At 43.0% G+C, this 21,692-nt stretch overlaps 4 protein-coding genes across 8 annotated transcripts; 2 read left to right on the top strand and 2 right to left on the bottom strand.

Moving 5' to 3' along the window:
- Positions 1–815: 815 nt before the first annotated feature.
- Positions 816–4,462, top strand: LOC108940807 (uncharacterized protein HI_0077). The gene is made up of 12 exons (XM_018763179.2): positions 816–1,045; positions 1,291–1,379; positions 1,657–1,775; positions 1,955–2,057; positions 2,168–2,265; positions 2,447–2,596; positions 3,023–3,190; positions 3,427–3,496; positions 3,575–3,653; positions 3,762–3,915; positions 4,129–4,233; positions 4,348–4,462. Exons 1-12 carry the CDS (start codon positions 939–941, stop codon positions 4,378–4,380), a joined length of 1,275 nt encoding a protein of 424 aa, XP_018618695.1. The 5' UTR covers positions 816–938; the 3' UTR covers positions 4,381–4,462.
- Positions 4,463–4,472: 10 nt separating this feature from the next.
- On the bottom strand, positions 4,473–8,528 carry mtfmt (mitochondrial methionyl-tRNA formyltransferase). Its single transcript, XM_018763180.2, has 9 exons — positions 7,959–8,528; positions 7,654–7,854; positions 7,350–7,472; positions 6,542–6,644; positions 6,323–6,398; positions 6,041–6,132; positions 5,882–5,960; positions 5,059–5,132; positions 4,473–4,930 (listed from the first exon to the last, which is right to left on the bottom strand). Exons 1-9 carry the CDS (start codon positions 8,219–8,221, stop codon positions 4,721–4,723), a joined length of 1,221 nt encoding a protein of 406 aa, XP_018618696.2. The 5' UTR covers positions 8,222–8,528; the 3' UTR covers positions 4,473–4,720.
- Positions 8,529–12,100: 3,572 nt separating this feature from the next.
- si:cabz01068815.1 (solute carrier family 51 subunit beta) lies at positions 12,101–15,230 on the top strand. Of its 5 annotated transcripts, none has more exons than XM_029256557.1 (6): positions 12,101–12,250; positions 12,616–12,674; positions 12,840–13,211; positions 13,493–13,627; positions 14,639–14,729; positions 14,896–15,230. In XM_029256557.1, the coding sequence occupies exons 2-6, from the start codon at positions 12,635–12,637 to the stop codon at positions 15,131–15,133; spliced, it is 876 nt and encodes a 291-aa protein (XP_029112390.1). In that variant the 5' UTR covers positions 12,101–12,250; positions 12,616–12,634; the 3' UTR covers positions 15,134–15,230. The 5 variants fall into 5 exon arrangements, with proteins under 5 accessions (XP_029112390.1, XP_029112387.1, XP_029112388.1 ...); XM_029256554.1 differs by having other exon boundaries at positions 12,613–12,674; XM_029256555.1 differs by having other exon boundaries at positions 12,101–12,272.
- A 360-nt stretch (positions 15,231–15,590) lies between these two features.
- Positions 15,591–21,264, bottom strand: rasl12 (RAS-like, family 12). Its single transcript, XM_018763247.2, has 5 exons — positions 20,594–21,264; positions 19,671–19,727; positions 18,504–18,577; positions 17,899–18,089; positions 15,591–16,849 (listed from the first exon to the last, which is right to left on the bottom strand). The coding sequence occupies exons 1-5, from the start codon at positions 20,688–20,690 to the stop codon at positions 16,510–16,512; spliced, it is 759 nt and encodes a 252-aa protein (XP_018618763.1). The 5' UTR covers positions 20,691–21,264; the 3' UTR covers positions 15,591–16,509.
- Positions 21,265–21,692: the final 428 nt, after the last annotated feature.

Genomic DNA, 21,692 nt, shown 5'->3' with positions numbered 1-21,692 from the left:
CTCTTTGCAATTCAGCACATTGGCTGAAGCTTGATGTGCAAAAGCTCTTTTTGGGGGGGGGGACTAAATACTTACTCGTGTGATGAACACTGTGCACATAGCGGAAAGAAACACTAACTTAATGACACGTCAAGATAATGCACGAATTGTATTCTCCGAGATGCTTTTCTCCAAAGTGATGTACGTCTGCTAAATGAATAAATGTAAATAAAAGTGGGGAACCCACTGTATTGAATTTAAAGCGCTATTAAATCTAAGTAAGCTCTAACCAGTCATGCTATTTACATTGACACTGAGAACTTGTTGCACTCTAACTTGCTGCTTTATGTTACTCCATGGTAGTGCTTTTTTCCCCCAAAGAATAACTTATTTTTTTGTTTACTAGCAAGTAAATGCTTTAAATATTTGTGTTTATATATTGATAAAGGCAGTGGTGTTTTCATATTCTTTTGCAATCTGTAAATAAATGATTTTAACAGTATTTTGAGTCATTGGTTGGTACAATTGTTATTCAGTTCCATTTACCTACGTCGGTATATTAGTCCCAGTTTTTGCATGACGTGACATTTACTTTTTGACTTTTTCCATGCCCCACTAATATTTCATAGGATTTTCCATCTCAATTACTGTATACTGGTACAATTTTATTGCGCATATCGAAACTGGGATTTCAGGCTCATTCAGAAGGTTTCAGGTGCCATTAAACTGCGGCCGAAGTTCCAGCTCTTTCTCACTTCTGCGAGTCAGATGCCCCGCTGCGGCAGCAGCCTATGCCACATGACCTTTGACCTCCGCTGTGTTCCGCTGAGCACAAAGCGAGCGGTAGGTGGCGCTGTCCTCCATGTTGGGCGACATCAGCCAGACAATTCCAGCGAAGCATTTTCGGGGGAACTCCTTGCTTGTAATGATTAGAAAAACCCTGCCTTTTTTTGTAAGGTATGAATCGTTTTAATGCAGATCTAGTTAATGCGCTCAGAGGGATTGTCAGCGATGGAAATTGGCAGTGTATAGGGGAGAAAAGCCTGTTCGAGTCGCCATGTACGAAGTAAGTGGTTTAATGTTATCGCTGTGGTGTCGCCGGTCGAGTTTTCCCCAGACAAGCCACTACACCAAATGCTCATATTATTGGCAGTAATCACATAATCATGTACCTCACCGTACGAGCTGGAATTGCCGTTATGGTAGTAACAGTACTCTAAGTGTCTCTTTTAGTCAAGCCAAGGACTTGTCTTAAGCCCGGCTCTTAGTTTTACCGCTGTTTTTGACTGAATGATTGAATGTTTAAATCAGGCTGTACGCAGAGGACAGAGAGCACGTCGTACTCGTGCGCACCGAAGACGGCCGCTTCTGGGCGATGGATTCATCCTGTCCACATGAAGGTATTTACAAAAAAAACTGCAGCACTATGTAGATTTTTTTTTAAAAAAATGTTTTCACTACACGATCGTATATAAAGTAAAACAAATCTTAACAAGAACGCTAAGCTATTTAATACAAGTTTTGTGCTTGAAGACTTAAGTGCTTTTGGGAAATGTAGTCAACGAAAGCGGTGTAGTCTGGGAAATGTAGTCAATATGATTTATTCAGAAACGGGAAATGCTAAGACTTGATTTTTTTGGAAGGGTGAATTTTGGATCATGTTTTCTTTTGTTATAGGAGGCCCGCTTGACCTGGGTGATATTGAGGATTTGGGGAATGGGAAGATGGCATTAGTATGTCCATGGCATCACTTTGACTTCTGTTTAGAAACGGGCATCTCTTCTACTGGCTTACAGGTACGAGCAAATGTTGTTTTTGTTAAAACCATAAGTGAATAACTCAGAAACAGCAAGACCATTGAGGACATCATGTAGCTTTTTAGTTGTTGATATGTCATGTTTGTTGTCTCAGACTTTTATTTTGAAGTAAAATTTTTCCTGAGTACATATTGAGCAAAGATTCGATGTATTTTCAGAACCAAGTCTATGAGGTCCAAGTGGTACAAGACAAGGTTTACATAAACACTCAAAATGCCCTGTCACTTTTTCCAATCCCAGAAACCAACACCGTTCCCTTGGGTAAGGCTAAAACATATTCAATTTTAGGAAAACTGAATGAATTTTTTTTTTTTTTTCTTAAAACTAATGATTTTGAAATTGTGGGAAAAAATCCATGACATATTGTGTAGGCAGGTTGTCACCACAAGAAGCCAAATCCAGCGCATCTGAGAACTCCCTTTGCTCCTGGGCAGCAAAAATCCTCTGCACAGCAGACCCAAAAGAAAAGGTAAGACAACCAGTGATTTGAAAGTTATAACTACATCTTAAATATTCTTAATCAAATCATAAGATTACCCATTCTTTCTAGCAAGAATTCATGAAAAAGCATCAGTAAAGGATATGGGCAATTTCCTGGACCTTGAGGAGTGTTTCAAAACCTGTCAAATTTTCTGATAACTTTCCCCTAGGTTGCATTGACACAAGAAGTGCAGGACAAATGGAATTCTGGGAAGATCACAGAAGTGGGTGAGATGGAACCCCCTGTGCATCCTTGCAGGAAGGAAAGCCTGACAGTGTTGCAGCCAGGGAAGATCAAGCGAGGCAAAGGGGGAACGCTGGTATGCTACTGACACCTAGGGCTGTTGGGATTTAAAATATTTCGTGAGAAGTTAGTTGTTGTTGGTAGAAGGGTAAACTTGATTATTTTAGTGGGGAAAAATGCTTTTACAGTATTTAAAAGAAAATGAGTCCACTGAGGGTGGCACGGTGGGTGTGGCTGGGTCCTGGTCTCTGGTAGGTCTGGGGTTCGAGTCCTGCTTGGAGTGCCTTGTGATGGACTGGTGTCCCGTCCTGAGTTTGTCCCCTCATCCTCCAGCCTTGCGCCCTGTGTTGCCGGGTTAGGCTCCGGTTTGCCGCGATCCTGCATGGGACAAGCAGTTTCAGCCTCTGTGTGTGTGTGTGTGTGTGTGTGTGTGTGTGTGTGTGTGTGAGAATCTGCTGAAGACCTGGATGACACAAGAACCTTTGTATTTTTATAAGGACAGGCCAGCAGGATTGCTCTGCTGCACTCCTTGGCAAACATCGAGCAGTGGGCCATCGACCTATCCTGGGACATTATCGCCAGGTTCTCCTCTGCAAGACTAAGCACAGGGGAATCATTGCCTCATGAGTTTTTCAATGACTTTGTCAAAGTAGCTGGAGATGAGGCCAAGGTCAGTTCTGTCCTCATGTGAATAGACAAAAGATCTAAGTTAGGTGGTGCAGTGCTTAGAAGTATAGACTTGTAATCTAAAGATTGCAGGTTCAAGTTTCGGTAGCAGCCCTGTTTTAATACCCTTCAGCAAGACACATTTTAATTGATATGGTAAATATTCAACTGTATTATGGGGTGCAAGTTTGTTGCTTTGGATTAAAAAATAAAGGCCTAATTATACATTTCACTCCACAGCACTACAGTCTGTTAGAGCAACGAATTACAGAGCTAGGAAGCTTTTTTGGTGCATTACCTGTACACAATGGTGGGTGAATTTGGTATACTATTTCTTTACTGTTTATCAGCTTAAGAAAAGGCAGAACTTAAGTATTTGTTTTCCTAGGACTGTGGCAGTCTGCAACAGACACGTCCCATAGCCTGTTGGCCAGACTGGCTATAGTGCACATGGTCCATGAGGCCAGGTATGTATAATTACTCTCACCAGTCCAAATAATAATAATTTCATTTAGCATATAAGCAATTATCAGTTTCACTATTGTGACAGCTCATGTACTCGTATGTACACACAGGGGCTTGGATGTGCATCCGCAGACGCTGAGCCGTTTCACTGCCCAGGGTGACAGCAAGTCTGTCCAGGTGTTGGAGGTCATCTACAGTGACGAAATTACTCACGTGGCTGCTGGACTCAAATGGTTCACGTACATCTGCTCAAAGGAGAAACGAGTATGTCCTCTAACGTTGCAGTTAAAGCCTGCAAGGCAGCAAAATGGCTGTCTATTTTTTAAATTTATTTTAAAGTCTTGCTTTACACAAACACCAGTTGTAACTCTAACCAATGTAATCTTTTAACCCATGTTTTCAAATATAACAATATTTTAGCATAGGTACAGTATTTACTTTGCTTAGTTTTTATGAACACATTCATTTTGTCTTAAGGACTGCTTGACAACTTTCCATGAGCTGGTTAAGAAGCATTTCAAGGGATATTTGAAGCCTCCGTTTAATACGGAAGGAAGGAAAACGGCAGGGATGACAGAAGAGGTAACAATCCATAATGTCTTGAGGCATTTTTGTAAACTTTCATTACTATAATCAGAAGCCAGTGTATATTCATACATTAATTTTCCATAGACCTAACTTAATCTTGTTTTTCAGTGGTATGTACCTCTTGTCAAACCTTCAAATTGATTGAGGATCTCTCCATCAAGCTGCTCCAGGGTCCTGTGTTCTGAGGCATAACGTACCTTTACCTTAATTATCCTTTAAAGCTAAAAAGTAATATTTAGTAAAGGGAGACTAAAGTGAAATCAATCAAAATGGTTCATCAGAAATGGATACTCTTTTCTGTAAAAATATAATATAGCATCTGACATTTTGTTGGACATGTTTTTAATAAAATCTGAGATGTACAGTTACACGTGTCATACTACATTCTGGTCAGAAACACAGTTCTGAAATGCTATGTGCCTTAAAACAGACAAGCCATACATTCTTATAAATACACCGTAACCACTTAAAGATTTCACTTTCATTGAGTGTCTGAGTACATTTTTGCAATTTGTGAATTCTTCTGCCTAGCGGCACTATCTTCAGATTTCAGTTTGTTACTCTGAAAGAGACACTCCTTGTGCTGCTGAGAGAACTTCTTCAGAAAGAACTGGTGAAGATAGCCATTGTAGAAGTCTGCAGCAGATATGCTTTTCTTAAGCATGATGGCTCTGAATCCCACCCACCCATCCTGCGAAAAATTTTTTTTGAAGTTTCTGCAAGTCCATTCTACAAATATGTACAGTATTTAGTAGCAAAAGATACATTGGCATGACTTAAGTACAAAGATGGCTTCTGAGCTGGATTGCAATTTCTCACCTTGCAACAGACAAGCAGAGTATCTGACTCCTTCTGGTAATATATGGAGCCTGGTGTTGGTCTTTTCTTTTGATCTGCCATAAAAAGTAAACCTTTATGCTGGTACTGAGTTTCAGAAACTTTAGATAGATGGTATAAAATGGCAAGCACTATTTTACAGAATTTAGTAGTACCATTTGTAGTATTTGTATGTGATGTGTTTTACAGGAAAGCATGACTATAAGTGGGGGGGGTACATCACTTAGAAGTCCATAACAGACCCCAATACATATGGGTGTCATGATGACACAGTGAGCTGCTGCCTCACAGCACCTGGATGGTGTGTGTGACAAGGGTTTGATCCCCACTCAGTCTGTGTGGAGTTTGCATATTTCCTCCGTGTACTCCGGTTTCCTCTCTCAGCCTCAAGCCATGTTGTTAAGATGGATAGGTGACTCAGTCCTGCTTGGAGTGCCTTGTGACAGACTGCTGTGTCCCCTCCCCCCTCAAACCTTGGGCCCTGTGTTGCCCGGTTAGGTTCCGGTTTGCCACGACCCCACTTGGGACAAGCAGTTTCAGTTAGTGTGGGCAGAAGTGAATGACTGGTATCCTGTTCAAGGTGTACTCCGCCTCATTCCCTGTGCTTCCAGAATAGGCTCTGCAACACCACATCCCTTTGGATGACAAGCAGCTATCCGTAATAAATGGAATTAATGTATAAAATGAATGCTTTGAAAAGTAGGAAGAAACTCTTCTATACATGGGGAGACATGTAAACTCCAAATGTACAAAACCAGGGCCAGTTTGTTTTACAAAAATGCTATGGGTGGGAAGGAGAAAATACCTGAAAGGGTTACGCTGAACTTTCCTGCAAAGTCCAAAAGTTTAATGGTTTCCCCCATCCAGATGGTTCGCAGTGGGATCTAAAGGCAAACATTTATCACTTATCACTGAAACTCATCAATATATTAATGCTAAGAAAATGTACACCTCATGTCCTTACCCGTGATCCAATGGCACGAAAAAGACGTCCAATTTCGTCACATGTCTGCTCCTCCCACTGTACCCAACTCATGGAGGTGTTAATTTTGGGTGCTGTTCAGAATGACAAGTTTCGTCAAGTTTGTAGACTTTTTGTAAAAACAAATAATTTGCAAAAACTTTTCTGTAGTCCCCACCAGAAATCTGTCTCCTTTGAGACTTTCCTAGGTTTAAAAGATTGTTATATGTCAAATGAACATGCGTTAGACAAAACAATGAGCAGATTAGCCAAAATGCCATTTACCTAAGGTTGCACCACATTTTGATTGTTCTCTTCTGTTTGCTATGCTTTCTGGTAAAGTCTTCAGAGTCTTAATTAACTAGGAGATAAAATATTAAATTAATGAGTAATATGTCCATTATTCATCATAAGAAAGTACACTAGCAACCTGTGACCAGCAAGTTATAATGGAAGCTTTCCAAAAAACTTACATGAGTTGAAAACTGTTATAATTTTACTAACCAGCTGAGCTCCCATAGTGGCTAAAGTCTCTCCAAGTTGATCAGCTGTCGAGTTCTCCGGAATCTGGTACACACACTGGTTAAGAATAGGACCAACATCAAACCTGATGTGAAAAGACAAACTGTCAGGGTCTGATTTGTCTCCCACAAGTAAACATCCTCTCTGTTCAGAATATTCAATTACATTTAAATTTATTCACTTAGAAGATGCTTTTCTCCAAAGTGACTTACAATGCATACTATGTAATGTTACTAGCCCACACACCCTATAAACCAAGGTGACTTACACTGCTAAAAACACTACTTCCAAATGGGTCACTCATCCATACATCAGTGGAACACACTCTCTCTCTTACTCACACACTATGGGGGAATCTGAACAGCATATCTTTAGACTGTGGGAGGAAACCAGAGGAAACCCACACAGACATGGGGAGAACATGCAAACTGCACACAGACTGAGCGGGGACCAAACCCATATTCTCTGGCACCACCCAGGCGCTGTGCCACCGTGCTGCCCAATTAAGATATTTCCATGGGCTTTGAGAAATGCTGAAACTCTACTGACCAAAACAGCAGTATGAATCACTTCAAGGCTGTTAGCACTAATGAACCAAAAGACGCTAAGGTGGCTCACACAGGAAAAGCGAACAATAACACGCCGAAGAAGCACTAGATTTGTTTAAATGATTCTGTACTTCACAAGCTCAATTTTCTCATTGGATAAAGTAAAAACATCATTCGGTTTTTCTTCAGAAATACTACTGGTCTCAATTTTGGAAATATGAAACATGTAATTGTGCATCTACCTCCTGGGTTTGATCTGCATGATGGTCACTCCGGAAACAGCGTCCCCGTTGAGCACAGTGTGGAAGATGGGAGCAGGGCCTCGCCACCTAGGCAAGAGGCTTGGGTGGACATTGAGGATTCCGCTGGGTTCAGAAAAACAATGCAATTTTAAATTGAAATGAAATAAAAACACTGTGTGTTGCCAGTATAGGTGTTAAGAGCAGAGAAACTTCAAACTGTAGAACATCATGTGACCCAAGCCAAAGTTAACACGAGTCCAAACATAAATAATCACGGCAAATGTATTTTTACAGTAATACTTACTATGGAAAGTGGCGGATAAGATCCTCCTTAAGCAAGCAGCCAAAGGACACCACAACGCCCACATCAAAGCGGTTATGAGCATTTACATTTGGCCAGTCGTGAACATAAAGGCTGTTCTGGAGGGCGAACCTTCTGACAGGAAGGTCCTTTGGTAAGGTGACAACTTCAAGTAAATCCACAACTTTTTCACCAGACTCCTGTCTGCAGCAGAGCAAAGGCAGGCATTATTTATTACACTCGGCAAATCAGCATGAAAAGGACAAGTTGTTTTCCAAGTTCCAGTCAGGTAGCAGTATTCTTCTTACCTTGAGGAATAAAGACATTTCAGGGATTCTTCGGCAAAGTGATCAGTGCCAAAAAACAGTATCCTCCAGGGAGGTCTTGTTCGCACGTGTGTGTGTGACTGTGAGACACAAGCTGAGCTGTGTTCTCTGTGGACTGAGAAAACCCTCCTCCTCACCCAGAGAGGAAGGAGAGAACCCCTGCTCAGCGCACAGTCGCCCCCAGTGAACCTTCTGGCTCTGCTCATAAACCCTTTTGCCCTGGCACATCTCACCATATTCCACATTCCTAGAAAGTAGCGCAGGAGGAACAGCTGAGCTGGCTTCAGCTCGCCTGGCTTACTCTGGATAATATGCTTAAGACTTAAGTTAAGGTTAAATAATTATAGCCGCATGTAGGTCGGTTAATTACTTAACGATGTGTTCATTTGTCTCGGTTTTTTCAGTAGGAACGTCTTCTTGAGACTTTTCGTAATACTCAAATCCTTCTGCAAACGATTTCCATGCACACGACTGTTATCAAAACGAACGTCTAACCAACCGGAAACCCTCCACGGGGTGCCACCATGTTTCCCCGGATATATATATAACCATTTCCGGTCCCCAAAACTAAGGGCCGTGGATGGCTCGATCTTCTTTTATTTTGTTCCTACTTTTCATTCGCCCTACGCCGAACATAGTGAACAGTAGCTTGATTCCAGTGCTGCATCTAATTTCTGTGAGGCCGCAGGCGCTATAAACAATTTTGGCAACAGTTTAGTTTTGCTGTTAACTAAGTTTCATGTCTATATATCAAAGTCTGAGTCAACTTTTTTGTCATTCCCACAATATGTTTAGGACATACAGGAATGAAACGGCGTTTCTCCTGTACCACGTGACACAGAGGACAATATATACAACTGAACTGCTGCAATAATTTACAATAACCAACTACCAAACTAAAAACACTATGGGATAAAGTGCAGTGGTGTACTCGGTTCAATAAATAGACATGTAAACAGATATTAAATGTATGAATGAATGAATGAATGAATGAGCTTTATTGCCAAGTATGTTTACACATACAAGGAATTCGTCTTGGTGACAGAAACTTCCACAGCACAGACAGAATGACAGTGACAAGACACAGATAATAAAAGTAGAGTGGGCTAATAAAAGATTTAAAAAAGAGTATAAACTACACACACACACACACACACACACACACACACACACACACACACACACACTATCTGAACCGCTTGTCCCATACGGGGTCACGGGGAACCGGAGCCTACCCGGTAACACAGGGCGTAAGGCCAGAGGGGGAGGGAACGCACCCAGGACGGGACGCCAGTCCATCGCAAGGCACCCCAAGCGGGACTCGAACCCCAGACCCACCGGAGAGCAGGACCGTGGTCCAACCCACTGCGCCCCCTTGTATAAAGTACACAATATTCAAAATAGACACTAGACATTATATGTTTGTACAGGTATGTTATATACAATCCAAGGGAAAGTAAATAAGAGATATGATGTAAAATATAAATATAAATAGCGTTGTTTATTGCACCAGTTTACTCCCTAGGAGGCATTTAGTTGTTCATGAGGTAGATGGCCTGAGGAAAGAAACTTTCCTGTGGTTTTTTTGTGCAATAATTGGTTGTGAAAACAATTATTGCATATTGTATTGTATTATATATGCAAATTCCTCAATACAAAACCTAACACTCTCAAATGAAGTCAAACAATACATCACTACTATCCAAGACTCCACTGATGGAAAAAAAAAATAAAACTATTACACTCTGTAATTCCTCCAACATTTTCATCAAACTCACTGTATTCGTGTTCCCTTTGGTCTGGAATACAGTATCTTTTTACTGTTTTCCTCCTTGTTCTTTTCTTTCGTACTATTGAGTTGTGTCAATGAAAAAGAGGCACGTGAGAGTGCAAAAGTGCCCCCTCGGACAGAACATTCCCTGAACCTTCCTATGGCTTTCGGCCCACTCCAGCATTACTTTCGAGCGCATGAGCTCATCTTCCCATTCTAGCTATCACAATAAAGAAAATAATATGTCATTTAACTGATGAATTGTTTGTGGCACGCTGGGGCAGTCTGAAGGGGGGGGGGGGGGGGGGGGGTGGAGCCGGGACAGCTGAGAATAATCGACACCTCTATTTCTTTCCCTGCTTCCAACAGTGAAGGGAGAGAGTCTGAGGACTTCCTGGGGGCGACGACCTCGGGCAGCGATTGATGCCGAGTGCGACAGCGACCCCGTTCTCCACGTCCCTCACCAACCGCTCCTGATCTGCACGCGTTCCCTACACCCCCGTACCCTCCCCTCACTAGTCCCTGTATGACAAACACAAAGAAATAAAACCCCTCACCTGCCACTCACCAGACCGTGTCGGCCCCTTCTCTTGCTACACTGTTCTTTATTTGTTGTGTTCTTTTCGTATCGCTGCGAACTTTAAGTGCCAAAATGGAATAATACGTCACAATTTCCTCCAAATCAAATCACAGCTCAGCTGTCTTGCGAATAAAGCTCTCCAAGTAACATCGGGAATAGGAGTGAAATGCCTAGTGCGTGATATTTAATACGATTTGCAGCAGGGTTTGCGTTTATATGTGTACACATACTGCAGGCCTACATGACAGCACAGGATTTATGTGTGAAGAAGTGCTGTATAATATAAAAAGTCCTACCTAGTGATCCCTGCTCACGTGGTGCTGCCAGTGGAAATGGCCTGCAGGTCATTCACCTTCCCCTCAATGTTATGAACTCATTCCACAGCAGGGCACAACAGCTCTGGTCCTACAGGTTATTTCGAGTGCGCTCCTTACAAGGTCTTCATTGCGTCCTTGATTGAATCATTCCCATAACAATTCACCGGGTTTTCAATGGCAAGGGAACGACTTAAAATTTCATTTAAAGTACGGTGTGTGAAATGTCCAGGCCCGTGGTTCTCAAGGACCAAGGCTGGACAGTCCTGCTGTAAAGGAGTGAGAAAAAATTGTGCAAAGACCTGGTGCTTGACTGATGAGTCACAGATTGTTTATACTTTCAAGGGGGGGAGGCAGGTTTGCTAAACAGTAACCAAGTAGCCTTGCTCAATGTCTCTGTAAATAAGAAAACTAACAACTACGCAGCAAAATTCACTGTCGAATGAGGAACACTGCTTTGTTTTTCATTGATGGGAAACACTTGTAAAAATCAGGAGTTTTATTGTTAACCAACTTCCTTTATGCATTGCACATATTTATATGAGAATTCATTTTGTATTGCATCCAAGTATTCCTTTTTATCTATTTTTGAAAAAAAAGAAAGTGTATGCAGTACAGAATATACCACCTTAGACCAAAAGGAAGCACTTTCGTTTACAATGCACAAAATCATACAACTGATTTGTTTGGGTCACTTTATTTGCATTGTATATTTCTAATGCATGTGTAGTAAGTTTACTATGTGGTGTTGCACTAAGTTGAGTTCTCTTACACACAACCTGCACAGACCATATAATATTTAATTTCTGCTGTACACCTCTGCACAGTGAAATCACACACACTGTCTGAAACCAGATGTCCCAAACAGGGTCATGGCAACACAGGACACAAGGCCGGAGGGGGAGGGGACACACCCTGGACGGGACGCCAGTCCATTGCAAGGCACCCCAAGCAGGACTCAAACCCTAGACCCACCAGAGAGCAGGACTCGGCCAAACCCGTTGTGCCACCGCACCCCCCATTGAAATAATAACTAAATTTTAAACCTTATTAAGTTCCCAGAGTCAATCTTTCAGTCATACTGTGATTCAGTGTAATGTCATTAAATACAAGTTGGTCAACAACAGTGCCGAAACTGGAAGTTATTTAGAAGGCTATCAAACACAATGTTTGTGTAAGACATGCTGTTATATTACTCCTACACCACGTCTTCACTCGCTCACTGGACTGACTGGACTTGACTTTGACTGTGAGTGACTGGCTGACTGGCTGACTGGCTGACGGGAACAGCAGGGTGTGAAATAGTGGTTGTTATTAGCCCCAGGTGTGCCGGCAAAATCGTCCCACCATCTCCTCGCCCCTCCACTTCCGCCCGGGCGTGCCACAAAACCCTTATCACATTTTCTGTTAGACACAAATATAAAGGTTTAACATGAAATTCATGACCATAAAGAAGGAGATAGGTCTCCTCCCCCGTGAACTTTGAGAGTTGCTGCCTAGTAGTAGGTTTGCAATCGCTTTCTGCAGTCATATACTCTCTCCACTCAGGCTCTTCAGGCTCCACTCAGACCTGACGCGCTTCATAAGCTGGAGCACTTCGACATTTAAGGTGAAGCTCGTTGTCTTCAGAGGTAACAGCATGCAATTTACACCAAGTTCGCCCATCTCTGCCTTTATTTAATGGTGACAACTGTACCTTTTTCCTTAAAATGTGAGCCTTATAAATTCAGCTGTTATGAATTGCAGTCGGTGTATAGTAACAAGTTGACTTCCGCAATTTCTGAAGGTCAGCAACTTTTTCCTCAGTAATCAACAGTTTACCAAGTGTTTCTCTCTTTTCTGTTTCTATGAATTGAACAATCGTTGTGTGAAAAATGCCAATATTCCATGCCACCTTTCATATATAGCAATCCTGTAAAAAAAGTGTAAAGTGAATTATAAGGAAAGTGATTTTAACAGTTCTTATTTCAGAAGATCCACTCGGATTCAAGGAATGTCTCTAAGATGGCTTGTGTTATCTGTGTTCCTACAAGGTAAAATAACTCATGCATTTTAGGAATGTTCTTAACAGAATTTCAAATGTTCTTTATCAAATCTCTTTAATCAATATCAGTATTGTGTGCTAGAGCACTATGGCGTACAGACCCTGTATGTGTGAATAGTTTGCATGGTGTACAAACATATCTCTGTACCTCCAGGCACCAGCAGTTTTATGATCTACAACAACATTCAAGGCTTATGTTTGCAAGACGTCCCCAAGAACAACACGGTGCAGTTAAAGCGCTGCGATGTGACCGCGGATGTTCAGCAGTGGTCCTGGAAAGACCAGCGCATGTTGGTGAACAAGGTGACGAAGCGGTGCCTGTCAACTCACCCGGTCAGTCCTGTCCTCACTGTGCCGTGTGACAGCAGCCGTAGCGTCTGGTGGAACTGTCACAGTCACAGGCTGATCAGCCACAATGATTCCCTGGAGCTGAGCACAGATGGAAGAGATCTGTTCCTGTCTGGAGGGACCAAACTTTCCAAGTGGTGGTCTCTCGAAGTACAGGATATCTGCAAGGAGAGGCAGCGTAAGGAGTTTGGCACCATTTCTTTCCCTCTCGCTTCTTGCCCTTTTGGCCTAACTGGTATTGTTGGAAAGCGTTTTTTAAAGCGTAGTTACTAGATTTTCTTCACAGCGTCCTTCAGCTGCTGCATATGAGCTCAGCGTCTTCGCCAGAAGCTCATTGTGCAGAAACATCCACAGCTGTGTCCATCATAACCACAAGTTTCCACGGCAACGCATTTTCATATCCACACGACTTATTGCAGTGATTAGTTAAAAGCTAACTTTTTTCATCTGATGGGCCAGGATTTAGAAGGGGATCCAGTGAGCATGATTACTTTGAAGTGAAGGAAGAAGATTATGAAATCACAGACACGGAAGACGAGAGCATGGCTGACAAACAGAGAGAGTACCTCAGGTGGTATTACCGCGTAGAGGATGGTGAGTTTCTTTACTGTACTCAACGAATTTATGTGATCTGAATGGTCCATAAAACATGTTAAGACTTGTTTGATTTATTCTGTCCAACACTTTTTTTCCTTGAGAGGGGGCTTTTGTGCTGTAACACAATGTTTTTAACTAATCTGTTTTACCAAAATACTTTACACATCTGTTTTTCGTTGTATTTTCAAATGTGTTATGAAACACTTGTCCTGTGCAAGGGCACAGTGGCCCTCAGTCTATCCTGGAAATATATGGTACGAGGCAGGGTGCACCCTAGAACTGGCACCAGTCCTTCATATGGCAAACACACACACACACACACACACACACACACACACAGAGAACAATTAAAGGCATAGTATTGCCTTACGAAAACAAACAGCATTCTATTCTACACAAAATAAGAGAGCGATTTTAGTAATTTTGCTTACATTTTCATTTATTCAGTTATCAGACACTTTTCTCCAAAGCGCTCTACAACACAGAGTGAACAAAAATGCATTTTCGCCAACGGACGCAACGATAGTACAGCCACTGAGAGCAGGACCACCCTTTTCCAGCACACATTTCTCAACTTGAGTAACTTTGCTGCTTTGTGATTCTAGCTGAAGGATAATCATTCAGCTCTTGACCCCAAAAAGTTTGTCGCAGCTGAAAACAGAGGTGTGTGGAAATCACCATAATCTGACAGCAACCTTTCATCTTCATTTTTCATATTACAGTGAAAGTGAGGTGACGGCAGAGGAAATTACCATTGACTAAAACTGGCATTTCTCTGCTCACCGATTTTCATAAGAACATACAATTGCTGTAATGGTTTGCTGTTACTGTGAAAGTTGTTTTAAAATTTATATGCACCGAGGGCAAGATTTTCCAAGTAAGATATTAGCAGAATATTCGGCTAAAATTCTGCTGCTGTTACTTGTGTTTTCCAGGAACTGGCAAAGTAGACAATCTTCATAGTTGTAAAGAAACTCAACCACCTGCATTCCATGTAATCTTTTACAGCCTTACCCTGGAAATACTCCATATTAGCGCTGTCCTCTGTGTCACTCCTCATTGGCTGTGTGCTGCTAGTTAAGGATGTAATGGATAACAGGTTAGTGTGAAAGACATGAATAAAGCTGATGTGTGCAATAACTGCAATATTTGTAGTCAAAATGCACAATTATTTAGTCTTTGCCCAACGAGAATAACTTGAAACCTGAGATACAGAGATTATTATTAAAAGGCTCTGGGTCACAGCTCTGATATTTCCTGCACAGGACCAGAAAGAAGAGAGCGAAGCACAAATCTGCGTCGCTCACACCGAACGGGGAGGAGCTCCAGATCATGACTGGCAAAAGAGGCTGCGGTGCTCCAGCCCTAGAAAGTGAGCTAAGCAGCAAGCCCCTTCAGGATGACTATGATACAGCAAAGCCAAAGATGGGAAACCCTGCAGCTGAGTGCGAGGAGACAAAAAGGCTCTCGCTGCAACCAGAGCTTCAGGAAGAGGATGTGTAAGGGCTCAGCCAGAGCTGCAAACTGGTTCTCTGCTCACATGCTGCAAGAGCCATAACAGATTTTTTTTAAAAAAAAAAAACTTGGGCTACTCAAGATTAGTTACTAATGCATCTAATGTGTCATTAATAAAAAAATTTAAAAAAAAACTACAAAAATCTCTGCTTAAAGAGTTTCTGTGAATACACAGCCTGTTTTGTACTCTGGGTGATCACATTTTTCAGTACAAAGAAAATCAAACAGATCTATTTAATATTTTTATTCTTGAAATCACACACACACACACACACACACACACACACATTTTCTGAACCGCTTGTCCCATACGGGGTCGCGGGGAACCGCAGCCTAACCCGGCAACACAGGGCGTAATGCCAGAGTGGGAGGGGACACACCCAGGACGGGACGCCAGTCTGTCGCAAGGCACCCCAAGCGGGACTTGAACCCCAGACCCACTGAAGAGCAGGACCCGGTCCAACCCACTGCGCCACTGCACCCCCTCTTCTTGAAATCAATGTGGAAAAATTTTATGAACCAAAAAACAATGTTTATTGCTTCATTTTGTAAGCAGTAATTCAGTGCAAAATTACAACAGTAATTAAATGCAGGGAACGAAATTAATACACTGAGCTGAAAATATAAACAAATGCAGGTGTTTTAAGGTTTAGAGGATTTCAAACCGCAAAAACTCCAAAAGTTAGATCACACTACTGACACCCTGGCCTCAGCGAAGGTGAGAAACACTGCCCCAGACACTTACACATGAGACTTGAACCTACAACCTGCCTTTCCCACATCAGCCACAAGGGGGCGGTCAAGAGAGGCAAAACGTGTCCCGTCTAACATTCTAATTTTAACTTCAAATTCCAGTACCTTGCCACTGCTCCAAGATGGCACACACTATTACAATTAATGAGTGCTTTGTACACTTTTCATGCTCATCTATTCCCCTCTGTTTGACTTTCAGAGCTGGCCAGTAAGTGCGTCTGTATGCGGCAGGCAGAATTGTGGGCAGAGAGGAGCTCCTTGCGAGACATCTTCGCAGCACTCGACCCACAATAAGCCCTTACAGACTAAGTAAAATGCCACATTTCCAGTGGTGAGCTAGGAAGGCCATGAGAGAGTGACAAAAACAGAAAACTGTGGAAGAATGTTTACAGATCAGTGTCAAAGCCAGAAGCCAGAAAGGCACAAACACATCATCTTCATCTGTTCTGGATCCAGTACAACTCAATCACTTGTCGCTCCTGGATCTCTGTGCAAGACACGTAGGAAAGTCTTGTGCCATGCTGAGACATAAAAAACGAACCAGCACCACCGACAGCGATGAGTCGGTGTGAACTCCTCCTGTGGATGCTTTGGTCGTCGTCCTTGAGTTGTTAAAAGATCTTGAATCCTTTCAGCAGCGTGAGCGTGGGGGCTCGGCGCTTGCTCTGTGCCCGCGACGACTTGACTGTGACCAGCTTGGCTGTGGTAGGGGTCGGCAGCTCCTTGAGGCAGGCAGTGACAGGCAGTGCAGGGGCCAATCCCACCACAGGCTTTTCCTCACTGATGAAGAGCGTGCGTGACACCAGCCCCCTCTCCGACTCTCTCCAGACCTCTCTCACCGCCTCGTGGAAGACGCTCTGCACCGAGAGGTAGTCCAGGCAGGCAGACACCTCGAAGAACAGGCAGCCGTATCGCGAGGCCACAGCTCCTGCGTCCGATTTGCTCACTTGTCTGAAAGTCAAGGCAGAACAAGAACGCGTCACCGTCCCTGGTACACGAAGCTGCCCTAAAGCAGCGCCATCCGCGAGAGCACGCTGCTGGCAAAAACTCCACATCGCACACCAGTTTGAGACAGCCCTGCTGTGTGAGTCTTCAGATGAAATGGAAACATAAACCAGGCTTTTTATACAGCCAACATGTTGAGAACCATGATTATAGTGCCTATTTAAAAAACATAAACTCAAGTACAACAGTACAATTTTAACAGCATCTCAGCTGACTTCATTACTGGAGGGATGGCAGTTCACGTACAGTAATTATACCCATCAACTGATGCTTTATACAAAGACTGAGTCAACATGCGGCATAAGAAAGCCAGTCTTCAGTTCTGCTCAGGTCTGTCATGAAGCCCAATTATGATTGTTGATTCGAAACAGAACCAGGCTGCACTAAAATTACATTAAGTTGCCTTTGCCGACTGATTCACTGACAGCAGCTTATTATACCCTTTACATAATGTAATTGTTTCATGTACAGGGCAGCTGGTAGCGTAGTGGTCAGAGCTTCTGCCTTTAGACCCAAAGGTCACCAGTTTGAATCTTACCTCTGGCTGCAGTACCCCTGAGCAAGGTACCTACCCTACATTGCTCCAGTAAAATTACCCAGCTGAATAAATGGGTAAATAATTGTAGGTAGATTAACATTGTAAATCGCTTTGAAGAAAAGCATCGGCTAGATGTGTAAGTAACTTTCTGAAAGGTGCATTTTATCACAAGTCCAAGTCGATCATGACATTAAAATCATTACATTTACATTTATTCACTTAGCAGATGCTTTTCTCCAAAGCAGCTTCCAGTGAACTCTATGTAGCGTTATCAGCCCACACACTTTATTCACCAAGGTAACTTACACTGCTAGATACACTGCTTACAGTGGGTCACTCATCCATACATCAGTGAAAACACACTCTGTGTCATTCACACGCTATAATTAGCATCATGATCATTTCTAAGCTAGAAGAAGTGCCATTCAACTAGTTTGGCTCCAGGCTCACAACACACCTATATCTCTCCATGTCCACCTTGTTCCCCAGGAGGATTATGGGGGTCTCAGGTTTAAGCCCCCTGTTGCGCGTGCTCAGGATATCCAGGTATTGCTGACTGCCATCAAAGCTGTGCCGGTTGTCGATGCTGTAGACCACCAGGAAGGCACTAGCCCAGCTCAGGTAGCGCTCGCAGTGCACAGGGCCGTCCTGGAGACATTGATCACAACACAGAAATATGGGCGGTCATATGCCGCTTAGGACAGAGGGCGCCAACCTTGTCAGTCTAACAGGTGCCATGTCAGGGGTCTCACTGCTACATGTCATTCACAGAACCCTTAACCCAGTTGAGAGACAGCAGGGAACACAAACACAAACCAAGCCAGTGGTCATGCACCACATCAAGGTTATTACAAGGGCAAACTCTGCGAGTTCTCTTTTTTGAAGTGGAAAACTCTTTGACAACTAAGAACTCTCGTAATTTAATTAAATGTTTCATCACGTTGTGTCAAAAGTCCGTGTCATCACTGCAAAAAAAAAAAAAGCAAGTATGCTGTTTAGGTGGCCCAAAATAAAAAGCAAAATAAGTTCCGGTTTTACTGTGAATATTGCTTTTTCATATACCTGGTCTGCAGTGTCCATAATTTTTACAAGAACAGACTGTTGATCCACAATCTCTTCAGATGCATACGTGTCTTCTGAAACAGAGATGGAACATTGAGCTTCGTAAACAAAAAAGGTTTTGTTCTAGAATCAGTGTCATGCAAAGAGTACTCCATCACCATTAGGTAACTCGGCCTTTTCCCTTCCTTTTCAGTCTGGGAACATTGAATTTACTCTGTACTCTGCAGTGGCGCAGTCACGTGGCATACGAGGCGCAGGGCTCCAGAAATCTGCGCCAGCGTGAGCAGCCGCCACGTACAGCACACACCTGTTGCCCATTTCTGCAGCCAGAATGCCAGGCTTGACAGCCATAAGCCCTTTCATCGCAGCATGCAACCCTGTCCTGGAAGGGCTCTGCCAGCTTTGCTCATGTTTAATCTTCACTGCTGCTTTGTGCCCTTAACTCTTCGTATTCCAAAGAAGATGGTAATAGAAGCTGCTTTCTTTGGACCCAAAGGCAACACCAGTCACAGGGTCAAACAAACCAGTGTTTTCCATACAGCAGGATTCGGCTTGAGTCTCAGTCAACTTACACATGATCACGGAGAAACCTGAAATGTTAGAATTTGAGACAGTAGTGTCACAAGACAGCTAGTAGCATAGTTTTTAGAGTTGCTGGGGTGCATGTTTGAATCTCACCTCCAGCTGTAGTAGCCTTGAGCAAGGTACTTACCCTAAATTGCTCCTGTAAAATTACCCAGATGTATAAATGGGTAAATAACTGTAAGTAACTTAAAAATGTAAGTTGCTTTGAAGAAAAGCGTCAACTAAATGAATAAACGTAAGGCAACCTCACGTGGGACACTCACCAGCAGGCAGCCAAGCAACAATGCCACAAATAATGCTGTTTTTTACGTTCTGAAAAAAGGGATTACATCAGTAATACTAGGAATATTTCAGAGTTTTAGATTTGGCAGCTTCAGTGGGGTGTTATCAGACTTGCATCTGGGTTACTTCGGAGTCAATATGATCTGGAATGTTTTTGTAATCATCTCGGTGACCTTTTTGACTTGCTGCAAGCAAATTTCTGTTTTATTGCAACTTTCTGCAATGTTGTGATTTTTTTTTTTTTTTTAAATTGACAATAAGCGCACATGCAGAGTGTTCAGTCAGAAGTACAGCACTTACCAAGGTTAGGATCATACTCGCTGATAAAGCGTTTAGTGAGAAACTTCACGGTCAGTGCTGCAGATGAGAGGGACACACCGTTCACATTCCACAGTTACATAAAGCACGTCACACAACTCAAAGACTGGGCTCTCGAAGGATGACGAGTAGCCCGGTTTTACACAAACACCCTTTTACTTCAGCAGCAAGGGTGGCTGCCCTGGTATTGGCCTTCATCACACACAGCTAACATTTTTAAACACACCAAATCCTAGCCGATTTAAATCACTTGGTTGAAAAGCGAGTTACGGGCAAACAAAATCTGATATTGGTGGGACCAAAAGCACAAAGGAAAGGGGTTGAAGCAGAAAAAGAATGAATTCCAAATTTCACTTTAAGGGAATAAAAAGAAACAATTCAGTAGTGCCTGACATTGTGTGTGTGTGTGTGAGACACTGGCACTTGTACTCAGTGGAGTTACAGACACATATGCGAGGATGCAAGAAGTGAACATGAACACTTACACTTACACTTAATCATGTGACTCATGCTTTTCTCCTGGCAGTGTTGCACTACTTACAGTGATTTACCCATTTATACAGCTACCCATTCTTCAGTACTGGAGACACTGGGTGAGGGCATCGCTCTAGTGTACTACAAGAGGAGGTGGGTTTCGAACCAGTGGCCTACTGGCTCAAAGGCAGCGGCTCTAACCACTACACAGCCTGGGCCCATTACATTGGGGGTATTGGGGGGGAAAAAAAGAGACATTTTTAGGCATATTAGTCTTAGAGCCGCTGCCTTTGCTTTTGGCCAGTAGGTCACTGGTTCGAAACACGCCCCCCTCCCGAGTCCCGGTGTGCAGGTGTAAGACTGGTAAGAAAGGTGTATGACTTTAAATGTGTGTGTGTGTAGTGTAGTGTAGTGTGGACGGACGGCCGTACCTGACTTGCCCGAACCCCTGACTCCGAGCACGGCGATGTTGCACTCGGGCCGCTCCGACACCAACCCCGCGTTCAGGGTTCGACTTTTGCCGAACATCCCGCACGCGTCACGACGCGCTGCACGCGAAGGCGCTCTTCACACAGACAGAGCGCGCCGCACGCTCTCGCGCAGTCCCGCGGGCCACGAGCACACAGCACAGCGCAGCGCAATGAATAAAACGTACCCAACACAAGCACAAGCAGAAAGGGGTAAATTAAGGCGAGCAAACGAACTCGGCTGAAAAACAGACTCCCACCTTCAACTTTCACCTTCGCCAAGTCAAGTGCCATAAACGCTGGACGTGGTGAAACTCACTGAAAACTCATCATCACTTAGTTTCGCTGAATTCTCGTCAGATGCAAAGCGCGCGTTTCGCTGAGCTGCTGCCGGGGAAGTCGGACGAAGTACTGTTTCGCGACATTTTCTTTTTCCTTTTCACAGCAGATGCACTTGACTTGCGGGCGGGAGAAATGTTTAAAAATGACGGTGAAAAGCAAAAAAAAAAAGGCGACTGACCGTGTTTCGCGAAGCGCGCGGACGCTGCGGGAGGAGGAATCTGTTCTTCCCGCCTATTTCATTCACTCACTCACTGCCTTGTAAGGAAACCTGCCTCTAACTTTCTTTCTCAACTCGTTCAGCAACATCAAACTGTGTTCTCACTGAAAAGCCAGCTATCTTTTTTTCAGACACAACGAAAAGGAGACAATGATTGAATGAAGAGAGTCCCGTCTAAAAACGCTGCTTTTGAAAGTTGGAAGAAGCATTCATGAATGTACCATATTTATATTTTTTAATATTTTATATATATATACATATATATATTACCCAGAATCGAAGGTGACACTTTTCCCCCTTAAAAACCTTCTGTGATGAATTCTGCCAGGTTTTCCCACTTGACATTTAGCAGCACATCACAAGAAGCCTAAGAATTAAGATGGTTATTTAAGATACATGAAAAATGTTCATTCATCATAGGAGTTGATACATGAAGGAAAGAATTCGTTTTAATACTATTCTGGGATTGAGAAATCTCAACTAAATCTCAGTTTATCTCCTCTG

The sequence above is a fragment of the Scleropages formosus genome, chromosome 11, assembly GCF_900964775.1.
Source record: "Scleropages formosus chromosome 11, fSclFor1.1, whole genome shotgun sequence".
NCBI lineage: Eukaryota > Metazoa > Chordata > Actinopteri > Osteoglossiformes > Osteoglossidae > Scleropages > Scleropages formosus.
The sequence above is the reverse complement of the archived record's forward strand: the minus strand, read 5'-3'. Positions and strand labels throughout refer to the sequence as shown.